Below are 13,920 nucleotides of genomic sequence, written 5' to 3' on the forward strand. Positions count from 1 at the left end.
AATGTTACCCTTTACGATATTTTTTTTTAATAAAGGGGTATCTGAAAGCGTCTTTTGGACTTGTAGTATTGTGTCCTTTGAGGTGAGGTTTTTTCAATTTTAAAGAGACTTCCTCAATGTCTTCAGGTGATCTAAGATGTAGTCTTTGCAAACTCACTTCACTTAACAGACAACACACAGATTCTCTGTGATACTTTATTAGTGTCAGTTCTCTAAATCCCCAGTGTCTGCTTGACTTCATTTTTGTACCATCATCCGAAATGCACTGGCAAAACATACATAATGTACTTCAACTTCAGATTAAGGGTTCTTCCTCAAAAACACGGTTCACAGTAAACTGTTTCATAAGACAAATGCATATTTTACCTTAACAGACCAGAGAAGATGAAAGTGCAAGAAATGAGTCTTGTGTTGAAGTCCCTTCATTATAAAAAAAAATATCCAAAACGCTTCATATCCTGTCCGAGATTCCAGTTTTTGTTAAAGAAGTCGATGCTCCGTCCAGTTTAATTGTTCTGAGGCAGACTCCTTAATTTGAATTATTAATTTAAATCAAAAACTGCAACCCATCCATTCAGTTTTGCAAACTGCAAACTGAGAAGCTTATTGAGTCCATCCAAGGGAAACACACCTTTAAGTACAAGGCGTGATCTTTGGATTTGACTGGAGGGCAAAGTTTGGTTTTAATCTGGATCCAGGTTTTGAATTAATCTTTAATCAGAATAGAAGAACTGCTTTGATTAACATAATCCCCTTCATTTCCAACTATCATTTATCAATGCTTTCGAGACAAAGGTGCGAGATACTCAGCATGTACAAAAGGCTGATCTGGTATGTTATCAGCAATCTGAGCTCTGTTCGATGAATAACTCTTTCAGTCCTTTAAAAATGTAATTTTGCTGTTAAGATTTGCAGCTTTGATTTAGAAACTGTTGAAAAACAAAAGTGGAAAAATGTACTGTGATCCAGTGGTTACATGATTAATGATGAGAGGAATAAAAAAATAAATATTTTCACTGTCGGAGTAAACTCTTAGAGTTTGCAGTTATGACTGATCAGCATTGATGCTTTGTTGCTCTACAAATACAGTACTAATTCAGCTGCTCTGCTCCGGGTGGAATGAAGTTCACCACATCATGAAAAATGGTACAATATACTTTTTATCCTATTTACTGTAAAATGGTTTGAAGATTATTTTGTGTCACAATTTTCATCTTTTGCATTTCTGACAGTTTTGGTCTGATTTCCAGGATACTTCTGGCACGTACAGGAATCTGGTGTTTAAAGACACTAGCCAAAAATGTTTAATGCAACCTAGAGACCAGGTTCTTTGACTGTACCGCTCTCTGATACAGAATCGTTTGCTTCTGTCTGGTAAAAAGGCCGCCAAGACAAGTACCGAGTTTGCAATTTGCTAGAAATGTTGGTAAAATCCTGGCTGGGCATGAAAAATCGACAGTTAAAAGACCCAAAGGGTATTAAAGACCAAAGACTGCCTCACAGCACCGTTCACACAGCTCCGGGTAAGCTCTTTACCCTCGCCCCAAGGGAGAAAACGTTTGGCAATTTTCTGTATTCTCTAAATCATTCATTAACTGAATATGTGAAAGAAAAAAAAAACATACCCTAGACCTCCTAAGAGGTGTGTGTGTATACAGTGACACTGAATGTGCTCATCACTGTGAAAACCATTTTCCTACAATACGTACGTTACTCGGGTATATGAGCCGAGAAGCTCCGCATCTTTTAACATTATTAGTATAGTAATTATTATAAGTCACAATAAATAATCCTAATGAAACTAATTGATATGGAAGTGGCACTGTAAGGCAGTGTCGAGTTATCCAGAACCTGAATGGCGTTTATCAAGAGTATCAGGCTATCCACTGAGAAAGGCGGACCTGCTGTGTTCCTGCGTGACATATACACTGTGACCCTGTGAGTCCGTCCTTGCTGGCCTCCCCGAGGCTCGTGCAGCGCAGTCTTCACTCTGCCTTCTTCGGCAGGCGGCCCATCTTGGTGCGCATGTTACGCAGCAGGAAGAAGCCCAGGGTGGTGAGGCCGCAGGTGATCTCTGCTACCCAGAAGGCCGTGTCCCAGCTGTAGTGCTTGGCAATGGAGCTGAAGGGAAGGCCGGCGAGGAAACCACCGACTGCAATCGAAGCCACAGAGACAGGTTTTACAGGGCAGCCTTTAAGGGAGGAACTGCAGCAGTATTTTTGCATTTTGGGGTTACAAAGAATCGGCATTGATGAGGGCACTTCAAACCACAATAAAAGTAAAATGTAGACAGTAACGTGTAAAACCTCATTACAAGTTCTGCGATTCAGAATGAGACAACAAAACTACTGGTGCCATGATGCTGGTCTATTACATTGTAAAGAAGCAGGCTTGTGAATACATCTCTTATAATCCAATAGAAATATTGCTCTTGGCTTCGAGACAGTTTTGTCGACAAATACTACTCGTTAACTCTGCATGCAGATCATGTTGGAACATTTCTAAGGTGAAGTGTCCGCTGCACAACCTGTATTTATTTGCTCGTACCTTACATTAGTCACTACAGCGACTAGTGAGCAGGAAGGGCCGCATCACGTCGCAATTCGTGCAAACTCTTGCTCTCGCGACAGGGGAAACAGGAGAACTGCTCTTTCCAGTAGTCTTCTTTGCACAAGGCGAAATAAGCTGTACTCAAGCATACAAGAAAAGTGACTCACTGTTGGCCATCAGAGCCACAATAGCATGTGACGTCCCGCAGAAATTCGACGGAGCGCTCTCATTGGCTATCACCCCGAACAAAGCGATTGGTCCATAGGAGGAAAAGCCGAACATCGCACCCAGAGCGAGAATCCAGATCTGGAAGGAAAAGAAAGAACCAGAGTCACGAAAACACCACCCACGATTAAAAAGGACAAGTCCGCGACCTAGTAAAGCATTCGTACAAGACCACAGTCAGATCTTGAAGGCGTTCCTGTCAGTGGGGCGCTCGTGAGACCAATATAGTCACAACATCAGCATTCTAGCCTGCAAGCCCAGTGCATCTCACAAAAGCTAAAGTACACTCTGAAGCTGCTAAAGGACAGGCTTAAAACTATTTAACTATTTATTTGTTACATTTCCTCTGGAAAAGGTCGTGTGTTTTGTCAGCCCTAGAGGTTGCACACGGAGAGACAGGAGATGCAGCAAGAATGTGGAGAGGAGGAGGCCAGCGAGAGCAGGAGAAGGGGAGACTGAAAGACAGAGACCTCTTGTTCCGACAATCCGGTGAGGAGAGAGAAAGGTTGAAGGACCAGCGTCCAGAGAGCAGAGTCCTGAAGCCATAGTCAGAGAAAGGGAAGAGATGAAGAAAGAGGTAAAGATAAATTCTGGAAAATGCAATACAGAGTCATTTACACAACCGCTGTCAAATGCGGAACACTGAGTTTCTGACTATCCAGATTTCTAGATCTTCTGCGAGAGAAAAACACTGGAGTCAATTTATTCCACTGTAAGTGAAATTACTAAAATTATTGTTCTTACTGACCTCATATAAACAATATGATGAACACTGGAGTCACAATAACATGTAAGTAGAGAGGCAGAGATTACAAGAGAGGCTCAGTGTCGGAGAACTCTGACATTACCTTGGAGCTCTCTGGAGTGACAGTGACCCGGAAGAGATACATGGACATGGTCATCCCAGCCATCATGGAGAGCAGGAGGCCATGGCGAGGGTTGCCATGGCTACGCAGGCCTTGCTGCACAGGAGGTTATGGTAGACAGTTAACAAAACAACAAGTCACACAGAACACCCAAACCCAGTAGCAGGTATCGAAGACATTCATCAAAACACACCAGACACTGGCAGAGAGGTTTCACATCGTTTTAACAGAAATCCTTCATAATTTATGTCTCTTATAGTGTCAATTCAAGATACTGAAGCTGGAATAAGCTACACAGTCTGTGGGTTATTTAGGTCTTTTCAAAACACCAGCACCTGAGCTTGGATTAGCTGTTACAGTAAAGTCCCTCATATCCGATAATCATGTACCCAGAAACCTCAAGCAATCGGTAAGAAATCAAAGAAATGAATAATAAATATAAAATTAACATTACAATAAAAAAACAATACTCGGCGATAGAACGCACTGTAGTGTTTTATTCACCTCCCACCAGTGTAGCCAGCTGTTAAAAACTGTTACATTAAGTACTGTATCTAACGTTCATGTCAGGTGTTAAAATTAAAAGTGGATTTATCCTTAACTGCCCAGAATTACTTTATTACTGTAATAAAGCTTTGTTAGGGGATCGTGAATACTGATTTTGTTTTGTTGTACCATATTTACATTCCAGTAAATTTATTATACTAATTCTTTTTGTCATTGCAGTGTTGTCCTAATCATTTAGCTTTAGGCCAGTTGTCGCTGAGTATCTGTTTGCTTTAATCTCATTATCCGAAAAACCCTTGTACCCAGAACCTGTTCCCTTCCGTTTCATCCGAATACCAGGCAGTTTACTGTACTTTGGTCCCATTAATCCAATAATCATCTGATTTAGGTCTTTAAGAGCTGAGCTGGAACGGAACCCAGCAGGCACAGAGACCCTATCACTGTGTGGTAAAATGGGCTTTATGGTTTTTTTTTTTTCACAAAAACAGAGGTGCAAGCCACAGTAAGGCTGATGGCATTAAGCCAAGGTTTCTGGAACACTTTATTAGAACGACACTGGTGAACCTTTTAAAAATGACTTAAGTGTCGTAGAGCTCATTTCAGACGAGTCTGGGGTGGTGTGTTTGTGTATGAGCTGTTCCATGTCTGACCCCCCCCACACACTCACCCGGGCAACCGCCCTGTCCGACAGGTATCCCGCGGCGATGCTGCCCACCAGCCCCCCCACCTCCAGAGCACTCATATAGGAGCTGCCTGTGGGAGAGACACCCGGAGTGAGACACGCACACCTCAGCAGGGGGGCGTGCCCTTCACCCATTCACACAGTCCAGGATCACCGCAAGGTTCTCTTTCTCATCTCGCCTTATACGTCAGGCTCTCCCTGACATTCAGGAGGGATAATGACAAACAAGCCAGCTTCACCCATCTGTAGTAAACCATCATCACCACCATGAGCAACTCATTTGTCTTCTCCCGAATTGTAACGCTCTACTCGCTGGGGTTTCTAAATCCACAGTGAACAAACTCCAGTATGTCCAAAATTCGGCAGCCAGAATCCTGACCAAGGTCTAGTGCAAGTGATCACATTACTCCTATCCTGGAGTCCCTGCACTTGCTTCCGGTTACATGTCAATTTCAAATTCCTCATGCTCACCTATAAGGCTCTGCATGGCTTGGCACCTCAGTACCTTTCTGAGCTATTATCACCCTACTCCCCACCTCGCTACCTTCGCTCCTATAATTTTGGTCTCCTATCTGTCCCCCGAGCCCATCTACGCTCTATGGGTGAGAGGGCCTTCTCCTGCTGCATCCCAGAGCTCTGGAACTCTCTCCCCAAGGATATCAGAGAGTCACCTTCTCTAAACTCCTTCAAATCCAGACTCAAAACCTTCTTCTTCAGAAGAGCCTTTACTGAACTGGTTCTGTTCTTTACCCCTCTGCTCTTATCGTATCCAGTACCCTCTCATTGTGTATTTTCATTGTGCATATCTTGTGTTTTGTTTTCATTGTTGTTATCATTCTGTAAAGTGCTTTGAGAAGCCACCTTAAAAGGCGCTATATGAGATAAAGTGTATCATTATTATTATTAGTAAGATCATCATCATCAAAGTAGTCAGTTATATACAGGTATACATGTCAGCCAGACACCTCTTTCTCACACTTGCATCTCCATGCATGCATCTCCACCTTGCCCTGCATCTTAGTTCACTCCTCTCCTTATCAAGTCATGGCCAGGGGGCTGTTCCTTAACTAAGCAGGGTTAAGCCAAAACTATTCTACTTCAAATTACTCCCTAAACATTCACAATGCATCTGATTCTTGGACACTGTTACTGCTTCCTGTGTATTTACTGTAGCCAGTAATGACTAGTGATCAAAGTTACGTGTTGCTGGAAGAGATGATACAGTATATCCATTGCAAGGGTGTTATAACTGGGAGTGCGTGTGTTAGCAACTACCCTAGAGAGTGTTTCTGGGGAGATGAATCGAGAGTGAAGGTGTCAGTGAGCGGACGCAAGCTGGGGGTACCCATTAGGGTGGACTGAGCCTTCTCCTGGATCAGGAAGAGTTGTCCCCAGTCAGTGCAGGCCGTCTTCACCCCAAACACCACCAGGTACCCAAAAGACAGCACCCACAGATAGGGAGACAGGAGGAACTCCTTCAGGGTGCTTTCGTCGCTGGAGGAGGAGCCTGGAGGGGGAGACAGAGGAGAGGAAGAGTGGATCTCTTGCAGTTACAGTTTGCCTTTCAGGGCATCAAGTACAAAATGGCTGATCAGGGATTTTTTTTTTAGAATCTGCCTCTACTTGGAAAGTAAATTCAGTGAATTTCTTTTAGATGGCTTTCATCTGATCAACATCACTCAAGGTTTTGGACTGAAGTGCAAGTTTGTGAGAGTGGGGAAAAAAGGGTCCAAAATCTTATCTAATCTTAAAGACATCAAAACAATTCTTTCTGTAAAAGCAACAACCATGCTCATAGCTGTGCTTCTCTGGAGTTCACTGAACCTTTCAGGCGAGTGGAAAAACAACTCTTTTATTTGCAGTCAGTAAAGGACAGCGCTGTGCTGTTCATAGTGCGTGTTGAAATATTTCATGCCTGCTCTCTAGTGTGTTGGGGACATTGAGTTCACTATTAACAGGAGTCAGTATCTCTCACACACTCATTCACTACAAAAAACTACAGCCTGTGGTGGTAGCGTTCTGCCTAACACATAGGCAGGGAAGAGACAGAGAAGAGTAGAGATATAGGCAGACATATACTGTAGAAGGCAATGTGTATTAGCTAATTTTAATGTGGGATACAGAACAGCCAGCAGGTGAAGTACGGAGTCACTGAGACTCGGAAAACTACAACAAGAGCATGTATTTTACCAGCTCAATAGGTCAATATTACTGCCAAACAAACATACATATTTGTAAGTGTAGCTGGTAGTTAAGCGGTTTCACACTTCTCTCAGTTTGGCAGGAAATCAATCTAGCAGAAAATCAGTGTGTCTTTCTGCCCCAGCTTCGTGTGTGTGTGTGTGTGTGTGTGTGTGTGTGTGTGTGTGTGTGTCACTCCAGTCTGCCAGTCGCGCAGTGGTTGTGTCTGCCGGTCCGTTATTAAGTGTGTCAAGTCAGTCTGTGGCCAGTCAGTTAGTCAGTGTCAAGCAGTCAGTTACCAAGCGTGTCAGTGTTACCTCCTTTGCCCTTCTTGGCGCCGGGCTCGACGTTGGGAAGCCCGACGTCAGAGGGCTCGTTCTTGATGAGCAGCAGGCAGAAGAAGGCCGTGACCACGCAGGTCAGGCCCGACAGGGACAGCGTGGTCCGCCAGCTGTAGCTGAGCGCCATCACCGTGGCGATGAGCGGGCCCAGCCCCCCCGCCAGGTTCATGCTGCAGGAGAGCACCGCCCACCAGGTCCCGAACTGAGACGGCTCGAACCACTGAGGGCGGAGAGGAGAGAGACGCGAGTTAACACTGAGAACCTTCCCATGATGCACTGCGCTGAAAGACGGCAAACGTCCAGCTTTTTACAAAACCTGTCTAAGGTAGTTTGTTGGCAATCGGTGTTCTGATTTGAAGATACCAGAGCCCTGTAGCAATGCGTCACAAAATAGCTGGAAAAGGAACCTGTAGGAATAGCCTACAGTAAACACATTGTCCAAGTCAGAAACAGTCTAAACACAGGTTCTGGGGCCACAACAGTCTGCCGAACTCAGAGAGGGAAGGCGCATGTTAACAGATTTAGGAAAACAACACTTTTGCTGTGATAAACTAGCTTCGCCCTTTAATTGTGCAAATCCAATACTATGCCTACTCTCATTCATCCTCTTCAGCTACTAAGAATAAAAGTAGGGTATTAATAGAAATAATGGGCAGGGCTGAAGGACTACCTTCTTCAGGATAGGGCAGAGCACGGGATCCATCTTATAAATACTCTTCACTGCAACTCGAGCCCTTCTCCCTTACCCCTGCACACACCGTGCTGGCAAATGCCAAAGTCTATTTATTCCCCGAGAATCACGCAGTACAGACTGTCCCGTCATCAGGACTGCTGGACAACAACCAAAAACCTGAACAAAAACGTCTCTGTGTCTTCTTATTGAAGAAAATTATTATGCTATATATTAGAGCAGAAGGCGAAACAGAAGCCAGGGTGAAGTGTGTTCAACAATACCAGGTTGGCTTCTTTCATTCATTCATTTTAAAGGCTGGGAAGGACACTCAGCTGAGCTCCCCCACCCTCTCAGTTGTGTGGCAGAGTGACAGGGAGGACTGTCCCCAAGACTGGAAGGTCAAAGGTGAGGGAGTGCAGGGTGTGCACAGTTCTGCCTCCGGATCTCACTCTCTCTTCCTGTGCCTGCTGACTCTCTGAAGCTCCAGTGGCTTGGAAGTGAAAGCTAACATTCAATAAAGGGCCAGCAGCCATGTCACCCTGCAACTCACAACTGGCAGCCCCACTGGAGCTCAGCTGGTGTGAGCCTGGTCAGTACCTGGATGGGAGACCTCCTGGGGAAAAACTAAGGTTACTGCTGGAAGAGGGGTTAGTGGGGGCAGCAGGGGGTGCCCACCCTGCGGTCTATGAGGGGCCAAATACCCCAGTATAGTGACGGGGACACTACGCTGTGAAAAGGTGCCATCCTTCGGATGAGACGAGGTCCTGACTCTCTGTGGTCATTAAGAATCCCAGGGCATTTCTCAAAAAGGGTAGGGGCGTTACCCCGGCGTTCAGGCCAAATTTCCCCCTGGCCTTTACCAATCATCCCCATCTCTGAACTGGCTTCCTCACTCTGTTCTCCTCCCCACTGAGAGCTGGTGTGTGGTGAGCGTTCTGGTGCACTATGGCTGCCGACACATCATCCAGGTGGGGCGGCACACTGGTGGTGGAGGAGGGGACCACCATTACCTGTAAAGCGCTTTGAGTGGAGTGTCCAGAAAAGCGCTGTATAAGTGTAAGGAATTATTATTATTATTATTATAATAAAACCCCTGAGCACAGTTAAACCCAACAGGGAGACCCTGGCAGGATCTCTCATCACTTCACAAAACAGAATTGAAAGCAATAAGCCTCCCCCTTCTCTGAGGTGTGTAAAAGCCAAGTCATTCCCACCTCTAGCTACTGTCTAGTCTAGAGAGTAGCTCCAAAATTCCTCCCATTAAGATTAATATTTATTATGAGAACGCTATTTATGATATAAAATCACATTTCTTTCTATGTACGGCAACATTTTGTGGCGGGTGGAGCTACTTTGGGACCTTCATACAGACGCTCCAGAAGTCGCTGGTTCTGCAGCGCGCAGAGCCCTGCGGCTTGCTTAGGGAAGACAGCGCTGCTCGAGCGACAGCAGGAGGAGCTGACCTTGCGCAGCACTTTGCCACAGGGCGGCCAGCCCAGGCCCTGGCCCAGCCCGTTCAGGAACCACAGCCCCGCGAAGACGGCCACGCTGGACGACCAGGAGAAGACCACGTTGATGGCGCCCACCGCGAACAGGCCGATGGAGAAGAGCCAGCGGGCGCTGATCTGGTCCGAGAGCACGCCGCTGATGAACTTGCTGATCGCGTACGCCGCCGACTGGCTGCTGGTGATCAGTCCTGACCCGGGGGGGGAGGAGAGAAAGACAGTGATGGGCTCCGCTTTTCAAAATGGGTACTCGGCCAGCGTCGCCGCAAATCAGGAGGATGGGCTGTGATCTGGAGGAACACTTGGGCAGAATCTAGAGACAGGAATTTGGGAACAGTATTTGAAAAACGAACTCTCCCTTCCTCCCGGCGGCTGGCCTCTTCCTGACACAGAAATAACCGAATTGTTCTCATTTCAAAAGGAAAAGCAGTATCGTTTTTCCAATTTGACCAATACAAGGTAACAGCACTTTCAACGCAGTGCCACAGTCTGGTTCTCACACAGATGTACTGTAAGTAGAAAAGGGTCAAGGCCTCCATCTTGGGTGAGAAAAGGTCCTTTCTAGATGGACCACAGCACCCTTCCGTTTTCTAACTGCTTACAGTTCAGGCCTGCAGGGGAGCTTGTTATGCTGTAGGACACCAGGGACTGAGGTGGAGGGGTTTCACAGACGTCTGCCCTCTATTGTGCATCACTTAGAACTGAACAGAAATGGCCACAAACCCACCAAAACACCCCAGTGCCAGGTGCCGCAACCAAAATCTAAGCACGACAGCTTCACAGACACAAACGGGCCCCGTGCGCTGACATAACACCTATCCCAGCAGGCAACAGGCACAAGGCAAGATGTGGAGGCCAGTCCATCGCAGGGCAGACACACACACACTCACACCCGGGCCAACTTGCACAGAAGCCAATGTACCTACCAGCATGTTTTTGGAAGGAAAACTGGAGCACCCAGAAAAAAAAGCCATGCAAGGACAGGGAGAACATCCAAACTCCAAGTAGATAGCACCCCGGGTCCGGAATCGAACCCAGGGCCCCAGCACTGTGAAACCCCACTACTGTGCCACTCTGTACCATGGCAACGCTTCAGAACTCTCACACTACGCACTCAAACCACCACACCACAGAGCGGGCACGCGAGACGAGCAGGCGGGAGAAAGCCGCTCTCACCCAGGTCGTCTTTGTCCAGCTCGATCTCCTCCATGACGGAAGGCATCACGAAGGAGAACGTCTTCCGGTTGAAGTAGTACAAGGTGTAGCCCACGAACATGGCCATGAAAATAGTGGCGCGGTAGTATCCATATCCCGTCGCCCCCATGGTTTCCTTCGGCAGGAGAAACAAACGGGTGTCACGGTAAAGAGGTACAATCTCGCAAAGAGAGGAAAGAGCTTCAGGGAGACCCGCAGGGGAAAGAAAAACGCCGACGCCCGGGGCTGTCAACAGACTGGCTGCTTCGTGCTCCTGGAGGGACTTAACAGCGCTGCAGCGGAGCCTGGTGAACTTTGTGTCTGAGCCCTGATACAGAAAACAATGCCGCAATCAATAGACGGGTTAATGGTCAATCAGGCTCAGCTCGGCTGTCCCCTGTCTATCTTCAGGGCTGTGCAGAGGAGGCAGAAAAGCAGGCAGTGGAAAGTGGAAGTCATTTATCTTGTCCGCCTGGGTTCTTAATCTACTCAGTGGTAGCTTAATATTTTCCTAGTGCCTGAGGGAGTGGGAGGCAGGTTGTGTGGTCTCTCCTCTTCTCATAAATTAGGCCACCATCCTCTCTCTCTCTCTCCTCTCAGCCTTTGTTTTGTTCAGTGGTTTTGCTGAGTGCAGGCTTTCCCCCTGTTCTCTCTGTCCCCGCCGCTGTTTGCTCTACCTGTGTTACTGAGGCTGTTTTCCTTTCCTCTGCGGTTAATGATTCATCACAGGAGTCCAACGGTGACTCGGCCGTCCACAGGCAGCAGGGAGGGAGAGCGCCGATCGCTGAGACAACCGGAAAAATAGAATCAGGGCTCTCGCGTCTTCCTCAGAACGGCGGCACCCGAGACCAGCGCTTGTGCTTTCTTACTGCAGACCGTGAACATCCTGACAAATATTTCCCGCGTATCTAGAGACGATTTCCACAGATATTCAATATGTCAGTGTCTTTCACACATGCACCAATTCCTTCATCGTCCCACTGTCCGCTTTTGCGTCTTTCCATTCTGGAACCGAAAAGAAATTCTGACCAACATTCATAATCAAATACGTTTTCACCAGATACAGCGAGATAGACAGACAAAGCACATGATACACATCTATTTATTTTTCAACAGCTGTTGTTTACACTCATTCTACAGAAGACTACACCGTTCTGAAAATACTCAACTACTACAGCAACTTGATCATCTTTTAAAACCATGGGTATCTTGAATCAACGAGTACACTGATATTTCAGCCTACTGGGCAGGGGATGCCAGAGTGAATTTGTGGCTTTAATCTGAAAAAAAGTACTACATTACTACCTAAGACAAAATGCTTGGCGGCAGGCAGATTTTAACATCCTGCCTGCCCACACGCACATTTTTAACTTCACCTGTGGTGTGTGGCTTCCTGGTTACTGATGCCCAGACCATCCAGAAACGCTTTAACCCAAATGTGCTATGCTGCACCCCCTTTCAAAAAAGGGGGGTCACTTGAAAAAGTGAAAAGCAAAGTACATAAGGTTTGTGTCTAAGGTCCTGCCTGTAAATATTTCAAGACTAAAAGAATTGGATTAGTCACCTTCAGTCCAGCCAGATCTAGTGTGTTCATTCAGCGTTTTAGGGATCATTGAATCCCTTGAGGGTCCAATGTTAGGTTTTTTTGGTTGGTTCACTCAAGATCTCAGTTATGCAGTGGGTCTAAATATTTATTAACTCAATAATTGCAAGACTCCTTATCGAACTCTGTGGTGTTTTATAGGTAACTGTGTCTCTGATGGAGTGAATGCTGTGACTAATCAGCTGTAAAAGAGAACGAAAATGCCCATTTTATGTTTAACTGAGAAAATTGTTAGGTCTGTTGTCCAACTGTGTCAAAAACCAGAAGGCACTAGGTCCTCCGGGAAATTAAAATGAGACGCTAGTTTGCGTAAACGTTTATTGGCACTTTCACTTAAAAAATATAAGGGTATCTTCTGCTTGCTCCTTGTTCATTCATAACAGGAGTAAAATTATGTATATGGCAGCGTCAGCGAAGGCGTATCAGCATTTCTAAATGCGAAGGAGACGGGGTCGCCGGTGGCGCAGACTCCTTGAAATAAAACACAGCCGACCTTACAGACGGAACCTTGATCCCGGCTATGGAAAAGCACTGGGAGAGCCACGGTTAGCGCTGCAGGTGTTGGAGTTTAAAATATAAATACCGCACTATTCTAGCGCTGATTCGCCGATACCCCTCCCCTACTATAAGACCATTTCAAGGTTTTAACTACTTTATTTGGAAAACCCGGTTCTACGTGCACAAAGAAAATGCTTAATCGAAATGTGGTGTTTAGTTTCTGAAACATACTGTGTAAATTTCTACTGTATTACTACTTGAATGCAATAAATTAATATACTCCATGTATTTATACCTAACTAGGGTGAAGGTTATATTGTTTTCTTTCAGCGTTGCACAACACTGACAACATTTTTTTTCTTCGTCCAATTACACGCACAAAACGTTTATTATTGTGTTAATTATGCTTTATTGTAATTATTAAACTAATGGCTTTAACTGTAAATATTAAGAAAATTACAATCCGATTAAACAAAATAACTTCAAACCCCCAGGGGTTTTGACGTGTGCGTGCTGAATTGGAAACTGCCTTAAGAGTCATGTACTACGATCCTTTAACCTACACCGTATGTTGTGTATCTATACTCCAACACTGAACACCGCTGTGCTCAGTAAATGAAGCTCCCAAGACACTTCCTTTGCGGAAACAAACCAAAATGTATCAAACACGATTTGGTAACGGTTAACAGCTGTTTATCGAGTAAGCTACACATGTTTCATTTGCAGCTAAGCGCTGGATGTTGCAAATACACAATTTATCTGACGTTAGCAGCTACATTTCATTAACTCACCGTCTGAGTGCGTCTTCTGTCAATCTTGCACACAGACATACCAAGACAGGAACTCCCTCCCACCCCTTGCTGCTACTGGACAAAACTGCTATCAATCTGTGAGTGTTGGAGGGGGAGGTCTGACGTACACTTCACAGTTCTTTTTATACTGCAGACAATTTGCAACATTGTTCAGTATGCTGGATGCGCAGTAGCGGTATTTAGGTCACATTAGGCTTTGTGTATGCCTCACTGAGTTGTGCAAAGTATTTTCAGAGAATTGCGGGGAAAATTCTTCGAAAGGACATTTCTTTTCAATTATATT

The 13,920-nt window shown here is 45.6% G+C and overlaps 1 protein-coding gene across 2 annotated transcripts; it reads right to left on the reverse strand.

The window, feature by feature from the left end:
* Positions 1–184: 184 nt before the first annotated feature.
* On the reverse strand, positions 185–13,681 carry slc37a4a (solute carrier family 37 member 4a). 2 transcript variants are annotated; one of them, XM_088939739.1, is made up of 11 exons: positions 13,617–13,676; positions 11,402–11,508; positions 10,707–10,860; positions 9,489–9,721; positions 7,329–7,572; positions 6,176–6,337; positions 4,816–4,901; positions 3,624–3,737; positions 3,246–3,311; positions 2,718–2,856; positions 185–2,152 (listed from the first exon to the last, which is right to left on the reverse strand). In XM_088939739.1, the coding sequence occupies exons 3-11, from the start codon at positions 10,852–10,854 to the stop codon at positions 1,986–1,988; spliced, it is 1,359 nt and encodes a 452-aa protein (XP_088795865.1). In that variant the 5' UTR covers positions 10,855–10,860; positions 11,402–11,508; positions 13,617–13,676; the 3' UTR covers positions 185–1,985. The 2 variants fall into 2 exon arrangements, with proteins under 2 accessions (XP_088795865.1, XP_088795867.1); XM_088939741.1 differs by lacking the exon at positions 3,246–3,311 and having other exon boundaries at positions 13,617–13,681.
* Between the last annotated feature and the right edge of the window lie 239 nt (positions 13,682–13,920).

The sequence above is a fragment of the Atractosteus spatula genome, chromosome 22 (assembly GCF_055471065.1).
Source record: "Atractosteus spatula isolate fAtrSpa1 chromosome 22, fAtrSpa1.hap1, whole genome shotgun sequence".
NCBI lineage: Eukaryota > Metazoa > Chordata > Actinopteri > Semionotiformes > Lepisosteidae > Atractosteus > Atractosteus spatula.